The following is a 21869-nucleotide window of genomic DNA, read 5'->3' as shown; positions in this document are numbered from 1 at the left end:
ATTTATAAAACAAGAAATAGATTGATATTTCCTTTTCAATTTGCTTCTGTACTTGTTAACCTTGTATTAATTCTCACATGTACTTACTTTCACATTTAATTTACATTTTTTTTTATCAAGCATTTAAAAATGTATTTATGTTTAGATGTTTTATTTTTCTGTCCTATCATTTTTTCCCCCATTATTTATTTCCTCAAAAATGTTCTTTTTACATTTCTTTATCTATTTCTGCTTCCTTATATACAAATGTGGGGGCTGTCATTCAATGTGTGTCATTGGATTTACTCTTTGCCTGTTGGTTAATAATTAATGAATAACAGAGAAAAATTTGAAACAGGGCAGATGGAAATGAAAAATTAAATGGGAAAGTAAATGACTAAAGAAATTAATACAAAGGTAAATACAGAAGCAAATTAAAACAGAAATATCTATCTATTTGTCATTTAATAAATTAATTTATGTCTACATTTATTTTGGTGCTTTAATGCAAGATTGATTTACTTATTGAGTTATTGATTTATTGCTGTATTAATTTTTGTTTTTGGCAGCTACGGTTCTCCATCCTTTTTAAGGTTTTTGATTTATTTCACAACTCTTACGTCTCCATGTAGCTCTAGTTGAGGGCTTAGTAATGTGGGTGTTATTGTCATTATCAGCCTAACCAGAACCTTGTGTGTGGCTTGCACCCTGTACCACAGGAAAAAGCAGCTGGGCAGCTCTGTCGCTCTCCAAACCACCCACTTTGTCTTTCTCTCCACTTCCTCTCTTCCCTCCATTCAAACCTTCAATCTTATTGGCCCACTCACTTCCTAAAAAAAAGCATATGTGCAATAGGAAGTGACTTAATCAGGAGGGAGGGACGTGTATATGTGTGGGTGTCCCCATAATTCATTCTCACATGGACTTACTTCAGTACTCTCTCCGCCAGCTTTCTCTTTCAGACAGGTATGTTTTCACCCTGAGTGCAGGAGGACACCCTGTGTTTCGATAGTACTGATTTTCTGTGTTTTTGTATTAATCCATGTGAGTTAGTTTGTGTATATAAGGTACATTTGGCTCAGGTGTTTTGCTGTAACTCCTGTCAGGACGTGCAGGCATGTTTACAGCAAGGATTAGGAATGTAAACTCAAAGGAGACCTGTTTGTGTTGGAAGAAGCCTTTGGAAGGAGGAGTCAAAAATAAGCTTATTTAGACTGCCAGCCGTGTGTGTGTGTGTGTGTGTGTGTGTGTGTGTGTGTGTGTGTGTGTGTGTGTGTGTGAGAGAGAGAGAGAGAGAGAGAGAGAGAGAGTTTAAGACAGCGGCGTGGGTGTAAATTCAGAGTGAACGAGCTGTCAACTTTAGCTAGCTCACAGGAACAGGTTTTGTCAAACCCAGACATTGAATAAACACAGTTACGCACACAACACTTGTGCAATGCATGACACATTCTCTGTCACTCATTTGACTCCATCAGAGCTTTGCTTTGGTGGAAGAACTCAGTAAGCCACAGCTAGACTACAGGATTTCTGCAGGTCCTTAAAAAGTTTAAAATATAATAACCTGAATGTTAGGCCTCAGAATGTCTTAAATATTATTTTGACATGTCTTAAAAATGTAAATTAACGTTGTTAATGTAAAGTTAAAGTTACCTTTATAAAGTTGGATTTAACTTTTTTAAACATGTTTTTGGAGAAAAATTGTCTTGGTCATACTTTAACAGTTACAAAAAACATTGAGCTACATTATTTGCCTGATATTGGCCTGTCACATATAGTCCTATAGATATAGTACAATATTTTTTTTAACACAACAAAATGCAGATTGCTGCAGATGAAGCCTATAGATGAATCCGGTGATGTGTGTTCCGCCATCTAGCAGCGCTGCTATTAATGCAGTGGCACATCCTAGTGTCTGTCAGTCTGTTTGCTGGTCGTATCTGGAAGGGAACCCGATATCTGCAAAATTCTCTCAAGATATTCTCATGGATTCACTAGACAGTGTGTAGAGGTAGGTGTTTCACTATCCTTATCTCATGGAGGTTGCCACAGGCAGCACAGATTGAAACCTAATGAACTCTTCCCCCATATTGATCCTACTCTCGCTCTTCTTGAGTTATCCATCCCTTGGGATGTGATCCATCCCTTTTTATCCCCCATATCTCTCTATACATCCATTTATCTCACCCTCTATTCATTGAGCCATCGATCTCTTCTCTCTTCCTGCACTGCCTACCTGTCTCTCTCCTGCATTCATTATCCATCTACTTGTTCATCCTCACTCCATTGGTTTGTTACTTGTGCTTGTCGAGCCTGCTCAGCCACTTGTCCTTAACACTGGTTTATTCATGTGTGTGGCTGAGCTGTAGAGAACAAGCGCACCAGCTGCTGCATCATTTGTTGTGTGTGTGTGTGTGTGTGTGTGTGTGTGTGTGTGTGTGTGTGTGTGTGTGTTTTCTCTGGCTAATATTGATTTCTGTCATGATCTGTGAGTCCATAATGACATTGAGACAGTTAACCAGGCAAAGACGGAACACAAACATCTGCCTAATAACATAATTACGCCTGGTAGTTGACTCCCAGGGCAATTAGTTTGCTATTTTTCTCCACCAGTTGCTCTTGCCTGTCTGCTGTTTTTCAATAGAGCTTAGAAATCATCGAGATAAGGCATTATGTGCTGTTTGTACCGCTGTCTCTTGTGGTTTGAACACAGTATCAGATTGAATCATCACCGTTTTCATGGGTGAGTAGCCCCAATTATGGATTTTTAGTCTGTGTATCTGAACTAAAATTATATCAGTGTTAGAGCTGAAGCAATTAATTAGTTAAATAATTAGTAGATCGACAGACAGAAAATTAATAATTTCCTTTATCAAGCAAAAGCATTTCCTAGTGCCAGATTCCTGTGTGTGATATTTTGCTGCTTTTATTAGTGTTGTATCTTTGTAAAAGTAATATCTTTGGGTTTTAGACTGTTTGGACAAAACAGAGTTTTGAAGAGGTGAACTTTGGCTGCAGAAAATTAAAAAGTTTGACTATTTCCTGATATGTTATTAAAGTTGTCAGGAGTATAGATACTCCAGTACTTTTCCAATACCACATTTAAAAACAATACAACATTAACATTTAATATCAAAAGTAGAAAAGCTATAAATAAAAGGTCTAAGTGCTCATTCAAGGCCTCAGTTCAGTCTTTATTGTGCTGCCTGAAATTTGGCATGCAGCAAAACAAGACGGTGTTCGGTGACTGTACCAGGCTACCAGCACTGTGTGCTAGTTGTTAATTTAAGAAAAAAGGTTATTGGATATTGTGCCTATTCTAATATTGTATCAAAGTTCACAGTTCTGTCACTGTGACAGCCCTACATATTATAGACAAATGAATTCATTGATTTCATATACATAATAGGCAGATTAGCCTATCAATTTAAAAAATAATTGTTAGTGGCAGCCTTACACAATATACTATATTATAGCCTATATCTTGCTGACTGTTGGAACAAGATGAAAGTCTTCTTACCGCTTTTTTTCAAAACAAATCACAATTTGGCTCATGGGGATCTGCAATCTGTAAAGCATACAACGCCCTCATTCCTTAGACTGTTTGCAGTCTTTACATGTTTTTTGTTACAAAATTGTGTTTTATATGATTAAAATTAATTTCAAGGTACACTTTTAAATTTACAGCCACATCCACTTACAGTAACTTAGTTTGAGTCTGAGTGTCCACCGCTGCCGTTGCTCTTGTGCTGCTACAGTGGCTTCATGGCTTCATGGTGTCTGAGGTAGGAGGCAAAGGTAGGCGGGCAGCATGACAGGCGGCTGCTTTTTTTGTCTCCAACTATCTTTTTCTGGGTACAGATGATGCAGATGCTACAGATGACATGCTCCAGACGACAGCGTGGACAGAGCTGACCTGTTAAAAGTGAGGAGGAGTAGGAGAACCCCATCCTCTTACAAGACTGACTCATACAAACTCTAATCACAGCCTTTTATTTAGTCATTCATTGAGCCTGCCCATTAAAATGCACATGCTGGTTTTATATATCGCTGTCTTCCTTGTTGTCTTCACCAACGTGAAAGAACGGAACAACAGACCGCCACAAAGAACTAATTTCTCTAAATGGAGGCTATTCTGCTTTATAATCCTTCCCCATTTCATGAGTCACCAGCTCCCCTCCCCCCTTGTCGTTCCTGTCATTGGTACAGTCCATAAATAGACACCTGGCTGCCATGGAGGGACCAAGCACAGGAATAATACAGAATAAAGCATTTACATGTGTGAATGACAGATTAGGGAGCAGGGAAGATGGGGAGAGAGTGAGTGATACGTGGGAGGATAAGGAGAGGGATGGAGGGAGCAAAGGAAGAGAAGAAAATAACCATAAATATATTTAATGACGCACACATGCATAATGTGTTTTGATTATATATGTCACAGGTTTTTTGATTAATCAAAGCTACATGAAATCAGGAGATGGGACAATATCAGTATTGGGGCCCAATATTAACATAAGGCATTCATCAGGTATCATACTTGCAATGCAACATGTATGTGTATGCGTTTCTATTAGTAAACACTACAATAACACCTTCTTTTAACACTCATTTTTACTCGGGATGTTCATGCAATTCAAGGTAAATGCGTTCCAAGTTGTTGTGTAACAGTAAACCAGCAAAAAATTAAAATAACCAACATAAACCACCATGTTCTAAAATACATTACAGACATAACAAATGCATGACACATTAGAAACACAAGCAAACGCACAAACACTAAGAAACAGCAATATTTGCATTTTGGAACATAAAATGGCAAACGTAAAGACTCAGCAATCATTATGGGACAGTAAAGCAAATGAGGGCTGTCTCTCAGCCTATCAGCTGCACATGTGGATGTCAAAAGCCAGAATCCTACAGTACCCCACAGTGGTTGAAGGACTCTAGGGATGTCCCGATACAACTTTTTCACTTCCGATGCGATACCGATATTGCAGCCTTGAGTATCGGCCGATACCAATACCAATCCGATACGATATCAGCACGAATCATACATACTTTTATTACTTTTTTTGTAGTGTGGAATGTTAGAAAAGGCTTGATCAAGTGATGCTACTCAAACAGAGAACAATAGTCAGCAACCAGAGTCACCTATGGATAGAAGTGCTGGAACGAAAAGTGGACTGCTTATCGGAGTGCTTATATCGGAGATTTTAGATGCAGTCTGATAAAATCCGATACTCGTTTTTTGGCTGATATCGGACCGATATCCAATATCAATATCGGATCGGGACACCCCTAAAGGACTCCATTACAGAAGTTATAGTCCACAAACTACACAAGCGTTCCAGACTGAAGTTCAGCTTCAGTGTCATATAATCTTACTACTACTATTACTACTACTACTACTACCAGTAATAATAATAATAATAATAATAATAATAATAATAATAATAATAATAATAATAATAATAAAGAATCACAAACATAAATGGCTAATATCCAAATTAAAATGTTGGATCAGAACTAAAAGTGGATTGGTGCATGTCTACCTTTTAATCTTCTAAATCTGTAATGGTTATATATTTTTTAAATTCACTTCCAGAATGAATTGAAATAGAATGGTTTGTGAGTGAAGTGTTGGGAGTAGAGTTGTAAAAGGAGATTTATCTTCATCTCAGATTTGAGCACATGTTTCTGCATGACAAGTGTGCACATAGAAGGACTGCTTTTTCCTCCCTCGTTGTTTTTCTCAGCCTCACTTACCAGACATACCAAACATGGACTTTGTTTCTGCATTCAATGTCCAATTTAGCCTTGTGCTTGCAGTTTCAGAGTACAGACACGACATACCACTCGACAGTGAAAACACTGCTGCTACTGCTAGTAGAAAACAGATAATCCATCAGAGCTGCATGGAGACTGTTCCCACCTCCGCAGCAGAAGGCATACGTCTCTGGTCAGTTGTTGTCTTATGGTGGCAGTCACAGTGCCGTGTTGTTTAAGGTGACTCGAGTACGTGAGAGGACGAAGACTGCAACAACTGATTATTTTGATGATCAATCAGTTTCTCTTTGTTTCCACTCCTTGATTAACTGCTTGGTTATTTGATATACCATACTGCAAAATACCCACAGCTATTCCCCAGAGCCTTGGGTATTCTATATATAGGAAACAAGCGAGATGGAGAAAATCATTGCATTAGAGAAGCTGGAACCAGTAAATATTTGGCATTTTGGGCCACACAAGCATCACAAGGGATGGCATTATTGGTCAGTTGACTGAAGTACCTCAACAAGTACTGAATTTATTGCTATGAAATTTTGTACAAAAAGCAACAAGCAAGAAATTAAGCAATGTTTCTGCCAATACTGCCAGGGTCTCCCCCTCCTGTTGTGCTGTGTGCAGGCAGTCAGTCAGGATAGGACTGTGAAGTTGTGGGAGGGGGGTGACCATTACATGGCTCCAGTCAGAGAACAGAATCAACAGTTGGATTTCAGTATAACAGTGACTTGTTAGTGATAGCAGCATTAACTAAAAGAAATTAAAGACTGTAAAATGAGATCAGCGTGACTATGTGAACTCTAAATAATTGTTGCAGTGACCACGTTAATCGTGTGTTCATAGTTAAGACTGCAGGCCAAGCTATCTGGTTAGCTTATCACTTGGATTTTACTTTAATTTCCAAACAGGCTACTTACTGATACAACTCTTTACCGACATTACAGAGGTACAATAAACTCACTTGAAATTGACAGGACAGACCAACATCATGAATAACAAAGAGAGAGTGGAGTGATGCTTCATGAGCCTAACAGCGCATCGTCTGTGACTTCTGCACTGCTACAAAAGCAGAAACAACCGAATTGAATGAGAGGAAGCTGAAACAACTTTGTACTTTCAAAATAACATTTCAAAATGAAAGTCTCTAAAAACATCTGAATGTGAAGAATTGACAACAGAGAATACAATATTTTATTTTTTTCTCCCCCAACAATGATAGGGGAAACACTGAATCTGTCTATCTACCTTTTATACGGCTGGAGAGCTCTCCCTCACTGCAACCAGCACAATCACTAAGCTTCAGGCTGTAGTCACACATATGCTTATGCAGGGGAAACAACACACACACACACACACACACACACACATCTTTGCTATTGGTCGAGGCTGTAACTCTGCCCTCTCAAAGTTCACCAAAGTTGAACTTGACACAAAGAATGGGTGCGAATTTGCGCATGTGTGTCCAGGGCTTTATGCAAATTAATGTGTGATGATGTCATGAACATGTGAGTGTATGATGTCATTTGGAGACTTTCGAAGCTAGTGCTAGCTACTTTTATTGTAACAGAGTTGGCAACACTCTTATTACTACCAAGTGTCTCTCTAGGATTCTTTCCACTTTCTCCCTTTCTCTGTTGTGACTATAGGGGAACAGTGTGAGTTAGGAGACAGCAGAGAGGGAGAGTTTAAATGACATTGAGAACAAAAAGAAAACAGTCAAGGGGAATGAAAGAGAAGTTAGGGTATCACTGGAGTATCAGTAGAAAAGATGGTACATTCATACAAGTTGAGTGAAAAGAGAAGTTAAGATTCAGACAGTGTAAGTGCTGTGATGGGTAGCGAGGGAATAAAAAATAACCAAGAGCAATGGTGGGAGCAGAGCATTCATTTCACCATGAGTAAATGCGAGCTAAAGCAGATAAGAGCCTTTTCTTCTGTCTGTCTCAGTTTAAAGATATCTGAACTGTACAGCCTGTTCAACAAGCATCTAAATTCTGCTGTGCTACAGTTTTTATTTCTCATCAGTGCTTCAGTGTTGAAGCCAGCCAGGATTCTCTGTGTGGGTGATTTCTCGATTTGCAAGCCTGAGTTGAGGTTAGGTACTTGCTGCAGAGGTGTGTGTCTGGAGAGGAATGCGAAGGAAACAGGAGCGTGAGAGGGACGGAGAGACTTATGCTTCTTTGGAGTATTGAATTGATGCCTGGAGCGTGTACAGTCACTATTCACCACTACCATGGCTTTGTTTGCTGTTTGTAATAGAATATGTTTATCAGGATATAGCAAATAATAGAAGGCTGGCAAGCATGGATGGAACCTTATCCAAGCTGTGATTGGTTGTTTGTGTGTGAGTGGAAATGCAGTATATATTTGCTCTGTGTCAATAATTATGCAGTTATGAGTGTGTTTATACAGTAATTCTTTCTCTTTCAGGTAGAGGTGACTCCACTGCAGATGAGGGAACATGTTGGCTATGGACCAAGGAGTGGTGGAGGAATGGCTGTCAGAATTTAAGGTACTACTGCTTTGTGTGTGTGTGTTTGTGTGTGCAAAAAGCAACATGAAATAGCATATCTATGATCAGTATGCAGTACGTTCTCTGCTGCTTATCACTGCTCAAAATTTCTTCCACACTCACATAAACAAACACTCTATGAAGTGCTTCGCTCCCAGAGAATTGCATGCTCCTACTCAAACACGAGTACTCACCGATACGTGACTGCTGCTGAAGCAGAGGCTCGGTGCGGTGTAATGATAAAGGAGCAGATGAGATTTTTTCTGTGTTAATGTGTGAGAACCAACCTGTCGTCTCACCTTAGTAAAGCTGACCTCTAAATGCAGCCCGATGAATGTGAATGACTGCTTCTATAGACAGTGTCACTGCCTGTCTATGCAAGCTTTCATCAGAATTTTTCACAGCAGCCATATTGATATGAACCAGTAGGATAAACACAGGTGTTACCAATGATACTAGTCAAAGTCCTGTTTAGTTGACAGCTCTTTTCAATTAAAAATGTTGCAGACCCTTTCCTTTTTGACCCTTCCTATTTATTTATTCACTGATGGGTGCAAGGAATAATCTTTTCTCCATCTTAAAGTCTAATCAACTTAGGTGGAAATCAGTCTTGATATTGGGAAGACTGCTTGCAATGATGTAAAATAGAAAATAATAATTCCCCTCAGATGCATTAAAACTAAAGTAATGGGTCTGTTTTGAAAAGGAATGGAGTAGAAAGTTGAGATATTTGTGTTCAAATATAGGAAGTAAAACTAAAAAGTTGTTTGAAAAATAAATATTCAAGTAAAGTGCAGATACATGAAAACTCTACATAAGTACAGTAACAAAGTATTTGTACTTAGTTACTTCCCACCCCTGCCTAAGAGTCTTGTGGGGTACTTTCATGACATCACAAGCCATATCCTATTATAGCCCGTGATTTTGTGATTTTTTTTTTCTAACAGACCACATTCCACGTCTTTGAAGTTGTTGCTGTATGTTGTGTCTTGCACATGTCGGCTGAGATTTTACAATTCAGTTCAGTTTCTTATTTATTTAACTTTAATATAAAGAGACCAGTCATTCCCAGAGACTAGGTCATGAACCACACATGGGTCACAGGAGATCTTATTTGGCTCACCAAAAACTAAGACTATGGAAGAAATTCTACAAGTTTAAGATTTACACCTACATTATGCATTTTTTTTAAAGCATTTAAAACGTGTATATTGTTTCCTGATGAGAGGAAATAACAATGGGATGGCCTGATAACTCAGCCTACATGCATTTATTACTCAACATTTAAGGGTGAGTCCATCTTCATTCTTTTCCGGGGAAGAAGGGTCATGAAAAGCATTTTGAGGCCAATGCATATGTACATAGACCAAAATTTGAATACATAATAAATACTACTGGGAAGCTACAGAGTGATAAACCTCAAATACAAGCACAAAACAATGGATCTGCCCTGTGTATATGTTTTCAATAACACATGTCAAGATAATATGAGGTGATGTGGAAATGGCATATTGTGAATTAGTTCATGATGATTTGTCATTTTTAAAAAGTAGATCCCCAGAAATAATGTTTGGGAAGCACTTCATTAGACCATGGTGAAGGGCTGAAAATATTCGTAATTGTTTTTCAGAGTCAAGGGACGCCTAACTCAGGGGCAGGGCTCTAATTTCTGTCTCTGATTTATATTTTTTTCACTGTAACCAAACAGGACCTTTCCAGTGAGCCAGCGTTCACAACAGCAGCAACCTCAAAGGAAGAGACCCTTAATTAGTGTCATTGCTCACACCTGTGTTTATGCAGCTATTTCATATCAACACAGCTGCTATGAAAAAGGTCTATATTGGATAGATTTTTTGCCTCATGACAATAGCTGTGTGTCCTAGCGCCTGTACTACGAAGCAGGATTTGCGGTTATTGAGGTAACTTTCAGGATTAACTCTGGGTTTTTGGTCCTACGATGGTGGCACTCCTTACCGGGATACATTGTCATTGTAACTTATGCTGAATGCCTAACCTGCTCCAGAGCAGGTTATGTTCCAAACAAGAGATCAATATGGAAAAAGCACTGCCTGCTGACCAATCAAATCACTTTATTAAATGGCACTGGGCATCACCAAGATCCTGTGGCACTCGGTGCACAGTGCACAGAGGAAGGAAGGTGTTTTTCTTTGTGCTTCTTTTTCATTGTGCTTTTATACATGACATGAAGCATTGAACATATAAAAGTCAGCCTACTGAAAATTTTGAATTATGTTTTTATATTTACTTTTTATTTGACACAGTGATATTTTAAGGCCCTGTGTACAAAGTGTTTTTTCCAGCTGAAAACAGGCACCCTTGTGAAAACACCCTTGTGAAAACACCCAGTTCAGAGTGCATGAGAGGCAGTGAGGAGACTATTAATTTATGCCTTAAACTGATTTTAATGTGTTATTGCATTACAGATATTTTAGTGTGTTTTCTTTGATCGTTTAACTGATGCAAGGTGTCTTTGCAGATCCTGAAAAGCTCTCTATAGAGTAAATGTATTATTATTATTATTATCCACAAAGTGAGCTGCAGGGGTGTTTCTTTCAGTCTGGATTATGATGGTTATGACCACCTTCTTCTTTATTATTTGTCTAATATTATAGTTTGCTCTTGATTTGTAAAATATGCTGGTGTGCTGTCAGTAGTGTTGTTCATGCTGCGATTGGTCAGATGCTTCAGATGTCGCCCTGGTTATGTGAATGTGCTCGTGTCTAGATTGAGAAACCCTGGGTTGACTTACTGAGTTGATAACCAGCTTCATGTGAACACTTATTCTTGATTGCCTTAGTTTGATTTAGTCAAGCCAGATCACTTAAAGATACCTTGGATATGTTGAACTGCTTCACAGTACAGACCCCTGGACTTGATGTGAGTCAAAGAGCAGCAAATGTCAAGTTTGAACAGATCAGATTTTGTTGACTGCATCAACAAACATTTGACTAGTCAGTACTCACTACCCAACTTATTACACTGTGTGTTTATTTTTAGAATATTGGTAAGTCAGTTGGTGTATCAGACTTCAGCTGTTTGTTAATGTGTGTGTTTCAGACCCTCCCTGACAGTGCCGTGTCCAATTATGCCGCCTCGCTAAAAGACAAAGGTTCCCTGGTCCCTGCTCTCTACAAGGTCATCCGAGAGAACTACAGTGATGTACGGACACACGCTTCTATATTTTTATTCATATTTGAGTATGAAAATAGTGCCACTATTTACTTGTGATTATTATATTTTGACACAACCCAGATTCTCTAATGTTCTTTTTGTCTTGTTTTAATACAATATATTTCCTAAATACTGCTGTGCTTCATCCCAACATTATTGATGTACAATAAATGTCAAATGCAGAATTTATTACAGTTGGCAGTTGTGATGATGTAGCTGTGTGCTTATAATTTTCATTTTCTCTCCTCCCCAGTTGCTGGAGCCAGTGTGTCACCAGTTGTTTGAGTTTTACCGGAGCGGTGAGCCGCAGCTGCAGCGTTTTACGCTACAGTTCCTGCCAGAGCTCCTGTGGAGCCTCCTGTCCGTCAGCGCAGCCAGAGACCCCCACACCTCCGGATGCATCGAAGCCCTGCTGCTGGGCATTTACAACCTGGTAGGGGAGATGATGAAGGTGCTGGTTGGGATGTGTGTGTGCGTTTAAATTTTCAATGCCACGGTCTTATGTTACTGCTGCTTTGTTTTATGTATTATCAGTAAAGAAGAGCTGCTCTTGTTAATAACTTTAAATAGTTTGCAGTGTGATAAATGCAAGGTAAGGAAAAGGACTAGAAAAAGTCCTTGATCCTTGGCAAGTGGGCGTAATCGTGCAGTTCCAGAAGCAGAGGACTTAACCGCTAAACTATTTCTAGGATCTGCGTCATGTGTTTTGACAGATTACTTTATGCCCTCTCTGCCTTGATAGACAGCGATGCATGGTGAGTGACAGGAAGTGTTGGTTATAAATAGGGGAATTGAAACGCAATGACTTTGCAAACACACAATATGGATGGGTTGCACCTTACAAATGCCCTCAAGCTTCCCACAGAGAGATGGCAGTAATTATTAAAGTGTGTTGAGTCCTATTTTCATCCGTTTTGGCTCTCGATGTCCTATCTATCAGCAAAGTGCAGTGTCCCCTAACTTCCTCTCTGAATACCAGAATAGGTCAGCTGTCACTCATCAGACTAGCTACGTCCCATTAATCTGTTTGACATTAACATGCACGCAGGGGACGCCAAAACCCTGGGGTTTGTGCACGTGTGTTCATACAATATACACACAAATATGTGTTCACACAGACATACACCGGCAGACTGAGTGGGGAAACGGAGACCCTGAGGTCCACACACAAAAACACCCACACATAACAGATGAGTGTACTTGAACAGATAAGTACACGCTCTTCAGAGGTTCAGGGCACACACACACACACACACACACCAAAGCTTCTGTTTTTCTCGCCCACAAACATTTTGTCATTGTCTTCCTGTCTTTCTCTTTCACAGGAAATTGTTGATAAAGATGGACAGAGTAAGGTTTTATCTTTTACCGTCCCTTCCCTCTCCAAACCCTCAGTGTACCATGAGGTGAGAAATGCACACAAATCTTTTAATTGGCTTTTGTAGAAATGTTCAGTTTAAAACTTCATCTTCATCTCCCTGCCTCTAGCCTTCGGCCATCGGCTCCATTGCCCTTACGGAAGGGGCTTTAGCCAATCACGGGCTGAGCAGGGTGGTGTACAGCGGGCCGCATCTTCAGAGAGAGACCTTTACAGCACAGAACAGGTAGGAGGCTCGATGGGTGCACTTGTTTTTAAGTCTGCTGGACGTGTCAGCAGGGTGACTGATGGTAAACACCAACCAACAATCAAAGTAGAAAAGACACACAGAAGGGCTGACAAAGTAGCCTGAGGATTTCACTAACTATGCACTTGTGTTTTTTTGTTGTTGCTTGTACATTGAACTGTGCAACATATTGCCTAGAAATCTATTTCTTTTATTGTTAGACTATCAATCTGAATTGTATTCACCAACACAGTTTATCAGTTGTCTCAAAAAGTTAATATAATTTCAACGAGTCATAAAAATACGTATATGAAAATTCACCCCACATACAGTTGTAATGAGTGGAGAAATTAGCTATAGAGACATAAAACATTTAATGTAGCAGGCTGTTAATATGTTAATTTCTGTTGTTAAGTTGGGCATTTTAACATGGGGCTTCATGGAGATTTACTCGCCTTTGGAGCCAGCCTCAAGTGGCCATTTGAGGAACTGCACTTTTTGGCACATTGGGGCTTGCTTCGCTTTTCAGAATCCAGATATTCATCAAATGTCACCTCTTAAATTATAAGTAGTCCTGTTCTTGTCAGGCTGCACGTTGTCTGCCCGAATGTGTGCATGAAACTGGGGCATAAGGAACCAGTTCAGATGCTGTTTTTGTTATAGCCAGTGGGAGGATTAGTCGGGAGACACAGTCATCCAGAAAATTGTGACTTGTAGCTGACTCAAGTTAAATGTAGTCAGCCTCATTAAATATTGTTGGTTACCTTAAAAATGTTTTTAGTTTCAGTGACTCCTGTCCTCAGACTTGTCATAGAGAGTTTAACTGCTGCCAGGGCCAATTATTTTATGCACTGCGCACTAGCATCAGTGATGGCCCCTGGCAGTTGTCTTTGCTTTGTTGAATTTGAAGTTGTTATATCGCTGTTAGGGTTTCCTAAATTAATGTAATGAGGCCGCACAGCAGCCAAACTCTGAAGGTTGTGGTGATCTGAGTTGAAGGTCTCCAACTTATTTCAGTGCAGTTTTTGTATGATGTTCTTCCAAACTGATGGGATGGATGATGCGAAAAATAAGTTTCCAACTTATGTGACTGAACAGGTCTGGCTGCTTTTTAGGATAATTCAGAGATGCTTTGATTTTAATCTCCTCAATATGGCAGTAAGTTGCTGAAAGTTGGTAGGTCTGGCTGTCTTATTTATGCATAGCGACTGTAATTTTTAAATGGGAAATCCACATATCTTTAGGCTTCAAAGTCTGTATCTACAGGATGGATGGAAGTTAAACTGTGAATTTCTGATCTCCTGTGTTTAAAATGTTTTCTTTGTCATTTTTGATGTAAGTTGTCCTATTTTAAGGGTTTGTTGTTTGTGTTGTTGAGATTTGAGGTGCTGACCTTCCTGTTGTTGTGCTACAATGCTGCTCTCAGCTATATGACCTCCACCTCCCTTCAGTCCCTCTGCCAGCTCAGCTCCAGGTAAAACAAACACACACAAACACAAAGAGATAACAGCACAGCTTAATATACTGTAGCGACCCATCAGTCACGTTGTCATGAAGACTTTGTTTACACACACGTGCACACACAGACACAATCACATGCTAATTTCATACTGAAATTTGCATCACTTTCTTGATTGTAGTTTTAGAAGCTACTTACACACACACGCGCGCGCGCACACACACACACAAATGTTATTTTGCAAGCACTTGCTTATCTGATCCTCTTATAGACTTTGGTGCTACAGAGAGCCAAGATACCGCCATTCTGCAAAGAGCTGCTATGTAGACACATCGCAGCTCAGTGATTTTGGTAACCTGCCAACTGCAGTTGAGCATTGCTCTGATAAGCACAGAGCTAAAGAGAAGTCATCAGCTTTGATTTCCCCTCGACAGTTTGCTGTGTGTCAGCTGTGTACGCTCTATAACAGCTTGTAAAGCTTCATATGCACAGGTCCTCTTTGTTGCAATGTGTATGATACCTGTGTGCAAATAATTAGCTATCCACTGTTTATTCTCAGGAATGATTCACTAGTTTCAAATCCTGTGGTTAATGTGGTAAACCGTTGATAATTCATTATATAACATGCATGGTACCACTGTGTGTGTGCGCATGTTGTGTGTGTAGAGTGTGTGTGTCGATTGTGTGTGTGTCTATCTATATAACCAGCAATTATTTGCCCATTATTGAGTTGGATAACAGTTTACCACAGGGAGCGGATTCCCTGATTGAAGCTTCCCTGTTTCACTTCCCTGTTGTGTTTTTATTGGTTATCCTCCAGGGTATGTATATGCGGTTACCCTCGGCAACAGATACGGCGCTACAAGGGCATTAACACCCGGCTGACGGTCACATCAGAGTTCCTGGTTCAGCTCATCACAGGGATACACTACGCTTTGTGAGTGTTCACAAATGCTTGCACAAACAGCCAGACCAACGTAGCACACACTCACTAATCAGCTTTAACTTTTCATGTCTTATTTCACAAAGTCTATGTGCAGCTTAACATTTTTCTTAAAATCTGCTCGATGTGTCCTGTGACAGCATTGGAATTGTTCTATTTTGGGCTGGGCAATAAGGCTTATAGTTAAAAATAATATCTCAGTGTTTTAGGTGATTCTGCAATGTATAGCGTATATCTTGATATACAAAGTTTTTCTAAAATAACATAACCAAAATAAATTATCATCATCATCATCTTGTAGAATATGGTGCATTGCTGTAGATTAAATTACCCAGCAGTATAAGACGCAATTGAAATGACCTCAATCTTATACATTTACAGCAGTAAAGTGCAACACACACATTAGTGCAGCAGTAATTTTCCAATATTTACATGATTTTACCTTAGAAAAGTTTGGAACTTAATTTGTCAAGGAGTATTTTCAAAGGTTGGAATTAGTACGAACTAATTCTTCAGTGATGGACCTCAATACTTCACCCACAGCCAAACTGCACCTTTGTTTTTGGCCAACCCTTTCCTTTTAAGGAAGGTGGGCTTGTACGTAACCTGTGTGTGTGAGTTAGCTAGTTAGCAGCTTTGACTCAGGCTAAAGACAATAAAGTACCACATGTCTCTGGTGTAGTTTTTGACCTGGAAACTGTGTGTGGAGTAACAAATGTGATCAGATGTTTGATTGCATTTTTCCATCACAGTGGAAAGAGATTACTATTACTCATAGCTGCTAATTAGCTAACCTTACCTTTTCGTTCTGGACCAACTCTGCTGTGAAGAATGCAAGAGTATGCTGTAGTTATGTAACTTAAACAGAGGCTTTTTATTTCTTTACTCTGGCAGCAAACACAACACACTATTATACTGGGACCTGAACTAATCTACACCAGTCATTTCATGAGAAGCATTTGTGCCTTAAGAAAACCCACATACTTATATTCACAGCTAACACACACCAGCAATACACATTATTATGACACCAAACACTTAATGGGACAGTACACACCAGACATGCCTTCACTGGATGATACACATTACCTTTAACTAACACCAGTGTCCTAATGAAAACTGCAATATACTGGATGTACTGGAATAAACTACCACTATAGTTAACTCAGGTTACCAGTGAGATCCATTTTAAATGGAAATTTAGAACAGCAATTCCTCAGAAAGAAATCATTTGAAGCTACGTATAAGACTTTGTATATAAATATTGATTACTCTTCTTGTTAACATTATTTATTTAAATCATGTACTATTGAAGTGACACTATGAAATACTATTTTATTGTTATTAATTTCACTCGTTGATATTGTGTACTGCCCATGATGTTTGAATGTCTTGTCTTTTGTGGAGAAAAGTTGTTATTGCGCTAATAGGGATCCTAGATGAATATGAAATGAAATGTCTGACTGATGTAATATGACAACCCCACTGTGGCAACTACACTGAAAACTCATTTTCATGCTAAAAATCGATGAATCATTGAGGGAGTGAGCTCATTTACAACAGAATACATACAAAACAAACTGCTTAAACAACAGAAAGACAAAAACTTGAACATGATAATGTGGTCATCTGCTATACTGCATATGAATTCATTCTTAAATATATTCAATATAAAGCTCAGCTCTACTTCTAATTGTGTTTAAACACATGTTTAAAAAGAGGTTGAACTGTGGCAAAAACTGAACCTGCACACTTTGCATTATGAACCAGCAGTCGCCATCAAAACTTATTAACCGGTGTCTGCTGTCTCAACCAATATGTATTTGTGATTTATACTAATTTAAATATATACATTGGGATTGTCTCATATCTGATCCGATAGTCTACAGGGTGTCTGTAGAATTTTGTTGTAAACAAACAAAAGTTGACTCACTCACATGTGTGTCCTTGTGTGTGTGCACAAGATAAACAAAACAATGACCCACTAAAAAAAATTGTTCCATAGCTTTACTAGAGGTCTAACCCCTTGCAGGAAACCTTTAATCTGTGTCTCCGACTCATATGCTCTGTTACATGTTTATGTATTTTGTGTATAGGTGTAATGGGGAAGTTGAACTGGGATCCAAAGCACTGGATGATGTTCTGTATCGGGCCCAGCTGGAGTTATTCCCTGAAGCTCTGTTGGTGGGTGCAATCATATTTTTGTCTGACACTATCACATCTCCCTCCTCTATGTGTGTATGTGTGTGTTTATTTAAGAGAGCATGTGATTTTAGATGCACATGCTCACCCGTGGTTTTGATTCATGCACAGCACACTATGCTGTATTGTGTTGGTCTGTGTGTGTGTGTGTGTCAGAGACGGCAAGCAGAGTGTAATCCCACTAGATTATTTACATGCTTTCCGCTCTGCTCCGTTAAGCTATAATCCTTGAGGCCCGGAGAGTAGAGGATTGAACCTAAGCTCACAGTATTACTACACAAGTCAAGGTGTACTCCTCTACAACAATCAAAACACACAACCTTTGGATTTCCATTAATAAGAGTGGTGTTTGGGTTTAAAAAGATGTTTTTGAAATAAACAGCTTTGTGGACACATGCCATGAACACACATTTGCACACACAAAGGGTTAACATATCAGCGTTTTTGTCCATTGTGTTTATTTGTGTTTACTTGTTGCAGAGGAAACCAGCAGGTGGCTGCTAGCTTAGCTTAGCTTGGTGACGTGTACCTCATGAGACCAGTGTGTTGCAGCCTCACAGACAAAAGACGTGTTGTGATTAAGATTCCTTCTACCTCATGTTGCCTTCTCAGCCGTTACATGATCATTAGGGCCACTTGAGAGCCAAAACAGAGGTTATTACAGAAAGACTTGTGAAACAGTGTTATATAGAGTGAAATACAAAGCCTTTTGTTTTTATTATATCACTAGTTTGTGTAACTAAACTAAGTCAGTTCAGACTAAGCTTTAAGGTTTATCTCTGTGCATAAATCTGGTAGAAATTAGGTTATCGATCAGATATTACTGGTTTGGTCACACAATCTGAGCTTAAAGAGTAAAACATATCTTAGTGGGGCCTCCCACTTCCAAAACCTCTGCATTGTACCATGAATGGCCTTGTTACAGTAATTCATGCAGCAACTTTACAGTCTTACCAATAAGATATTTTTGAACAATCATCAAAAATCTTTTTTCACATCTTTTACACAAATGTGACTTGAAGAGCTGTGTTCAATGGTGACGTGACGGAAATGAAAACAACTGAATAAAACAGCCTTCTCTAAGACTATGCTAGATGTTTAAGATGGATTATTCCTCAGTTTTAAATATAAGAAAATGTAAATATGCCACAACAACTAGAAATTCAGGTATAAATTTAATTTTGGGTTGCATTCAGAAACAATTTATTGAGGCACACTGGTGCCAGTTATAAAACGGAATTTGAACATGTAAATTGCGTTTGCTTGTCAAACTGGTTTAAAAGTGAACCACATGCAAAATCTACAGAATGAGTCCTGCTACTTGAGGACACTGTTCCTCCACACTTAAACAGGTCTTTAAATAAGGAGTATTAAAATGTCATTGATTCAGACTTAATTATTTATAACTGCCCACCTTCACCAGTGTTTGGGCAAAAGACGAGCTGTAAATAGCGGGTCAATCATCAATCCAGTCTACCCAAAGAGGTTAACTACATTCAACAACAGACTGTGCACAACATTTGACTTTGCAATAATTGTTGTGGTGTCCACACCAGTTGATCAGAAGTAGCACAACGGACAATAAGTGTGCCTGTAGCAGAACAGAGAGGTAAAAGTATTAGGATTACTAGCAGGTAACATAAAATAAAACGTGCAACCTGAGAGCCATTTGTTTATCCTTCTGTGAAAGTCTGGCATCCTCAGAAGCAGTAACATTTGTGGATGTGTGAATCTTGTCACCCTCAGGTGGGTAATGCCATTAAGTCGTCACTGCATGGCGCAGCACTGAAGAGCAACAACAAGGAGGGTGCACGCAGCATTCAGGTGGAGATCACACCCACCTCCTCCAGGATCTCCCGGAACGCTGTCACCTCCCTCTCCATCAGGGGACACCGCTGGAAGAGACACGGTAAGACTTGTATACAAAGCAAAGTGAGATGTAGGGAGACAACTGTGAGAGTTTGAGGTTTCACACACATTTTTCAAAATTTTCTCCAAAACATTTTGCAATCACATTTTTATGGGGTAATAAAAACCAAAGTTGTTTGATTGAACTAATTAATGCCAAAGGAGAGAGCAAGAGGTTTAGATCTCTTCATTGTTCACTCATCATACCATTTCACATCCTACAGTCACTGTGCTATTGTCGTTGTCATTCGTCAGTCCTGAAGCTTGTAGAAAACCTTTCCTCAGCTTGCAAGCTAGTGTTGTCTACCTCCTTTTTTAGAATCTCCTCATTCAAAACTGTCATCTGTTAGGAACAAAGACAGGGCGAGATAGAGAGCAGTCTTTGAAAAACAGACACACAGATTCAAAAAAAACAGCACATGAACTAGTTTGACAGGAAACCAGAGAGAAGGTTGTGTAATTATAGTATAAAATTAGGGGTGCCATAATTTCAGTTCTAAATTGAAAATCAATTTTAATGTTTCTTGAATTTCAGTAATCACATTAAAGAATCAAAAGCAGACTCAGCCATTCTCACAGTATTTTTTGCATGCCAACCCAGTGGCAGGCAAGAATAACTATATAGAAATAGCCATCCTTCTCACTGACAGTCTTGTTTGCTTATGTAGGTCATATAAAGGCATCAGTAGGCATCAGCAAACTACTTAAATCTTACGCTTATTAGGTTTCAGGTTACCCACAATGCTACCTTCCCTAAATCAAAAATCAAATTAAATCATGACATTAAAATCGAAAGTCAAATTGAATTGTGGGTTTGGAGTATTGTGACACCCCTGTATAAAACAGATGAGTTGCAGTGTGTATACTTCTGTACTGAATGTTCTGTTTCACGTAGTTTCAGCTGTGTGCTAAAGGAAATGTATGGTATTTTGATGGCCACAGAACAAATGAGACTTTTATTAGAGTCTGCGATGACTGTGTGTGTGTGGTTTAGAATTAGGAGAGAGCCGATCTTTTCTATCAGAGTACAGATGAGGCAGGTAAATTATAGCCTTGAGCGAGTTTAATGAGCAGGTTTCATCTGGACGCTAACACCCCTTCTTCATCTCATGATATCTGCTCATCGGTGCCAGCGACTTATTAATGTGTAAAGCTTTTGTTGTGAGAGGACGATGAAGGAAAATACTATTAAATATTAATTCATGTGTCGCTCTGAGCGGTGACCTAATATGAAATCCGAGTCCATTCAGATATTGTGTTCATATTCATCTCCATGTAGCATGTGCTTTGTGTTCTGTTCTGATCACTATGATTTTTGTCTTTTTATTTTTCTGCCATTACATTGATGACCTCTGTGTGTCTTTGTGTTACTGTGGTCGTGTGTGTCTGTGCACATGACCGTCTTCTTGTTTTTCATGTTTGTATGCATGGTACCTGTCTGTCTGTCTGTGTGTGTGTGTGTGTGTGTGTGTTTGTGTGTATTTATATATGTATTGTCGCACTACCTCCCCATGCCCACCCACCAGAGTCCCAGGAGGTGAGTGTAGACAGTGAGGCTGCACTGGGGGGCGTGGCCATCCCCGAGATCAGTGTGACAGGTGTGAGCGGCGAGCGAATGCCCAACGGAGACTCCCTGCGGCCACGCCCTGACGGCCGCGCCCAGCCCGACTGCGACACGTTGGGCGCCGCCTCCGAGGTCAGCCTGGACCCCCGAGGTCATGACTCCAGCACGCGGGGTCAGGAGGTCAGGAGGCAGAAGTCTGTGAGGCGAATGGTGGAGAATGAGGGTTCTGGGTCGGCCTCCACAGGGAGGAGCCAGTACTAAGGTCCTGCCCCTCCTTCCCCCTGCCCCACTCCCGGGGTAACCTAGGTAACCGTGTGTGGGGGCGTGGTCTGAAAAGCTGCATGATGACTTCCCCCTTTACCTTTTACGCTGGGCTCCACCAACCTCTCTCTTCGCCTAATTGCACTATTCCTCTCATCTGTCTATCCAACGTCATTCACTCATCTACTCTCTCCTTTGTTGCTACAGCTTCCTCATGAGAATCTCCTGCTGAGATTCCTTCAAATCCAATTAATTATTTAACTGAATAACAAATCAATAACCTGTAAAAGATGCATAATAATCGAATGTGCTTGGCTGAATCGTGCAATCAAAATAATGTGATGTGTTTATGTTGAGTGGATCAAATTAAAAGGACATTTTGGATTATTTAACGTGTTGTTGTATGAGGTACTCATCCACAGTCAGTGTATTAGCTACAGTAGATGCCTATCGGCAGGCCCCCA

General features: G+C 39.6%; 1 protein-coding gene across 3 annotated transcripts in view; it reads left to right on the top strand.

The window, feature by feature from the left end:
- The window catches only part of hycc1 (hyccin PI4KA lipid kinase complex subunit 1), a 30953-nt gene that overhangs the window by 4561 nt on the left and 4523 nt on the right, over nucleotides 1-21869 (top strand). Inside the window, exons 2-11 of one of the 3 annotated variants that reach the window (XM_084738702.1) lie at nucleotides 8191-8272; nucleotides 11351-11452; nucleotides 11718-11897; nucleotides 12790-12870; nucleotides 12953-13068; nucleotides 14447-14542; nucleotides 15348-15464; nucleotides 17567-17654; nucleotides 19419-19581; nucleotides 21107-21450. In XM_084738702.1, coding sequence (XP_084594828.1) covers nucleotides 8222-8272; nucleotides 11351-11452; nucleotides 11718-11897; nucleotides 12790-12870; nucleotides 12953-13068; nucleotides 14447-14542; nucleotides 15348-15464; nucleotides 17567-17654; nucleotides 19419-19581; nucleotides 21107-21405 — 1293 coding nt within the window. In that variant the 5' untranslated portion in view covers nucleotides 8191-8221 and the 3' untranslated portion in view covers nucleotides 21406-21450. Of the gene's footprint in view, nucleotides 1-869; nucleotides 946-8190; nucleotides 8273-11350; nucleotides 11453-11717; nucleotides 11898-12789; nucleotides 12871-12952; nucleotides 13069-14446; nucleotides 14543-15347; nucleotides 15465-17566; nucleotides 17655-19418; nucleotides 19582-21106; nucleotides 21451-21869 lie in introns of those variants that run through there. The other 2 variants (XM_084738701.1, XM_084738700.1) reach the window with 2 other exon arrangements.

This window comes from Lutjanus erythropterus, chromosome 16 (genome assembly GCF_056507025.1).
Source record: "Lutjanus erythropterus isolate fLutEry1 chromosome 16, fLutEry1.hap2, whole genome shotgun sequence".
Taxonomy (NCBI): Eukaryota; Metazoa; Chordata; class Actinopteri; order Lutjaniformes; family Lutjanidae; genus Lutjanus; species Lutjanus erythropterus.
The sequence above is the reverse complement of the archived record's forward strand: the minus strand, read 5'-3'. Positions and strand labels throughout refer to the sequence as shown.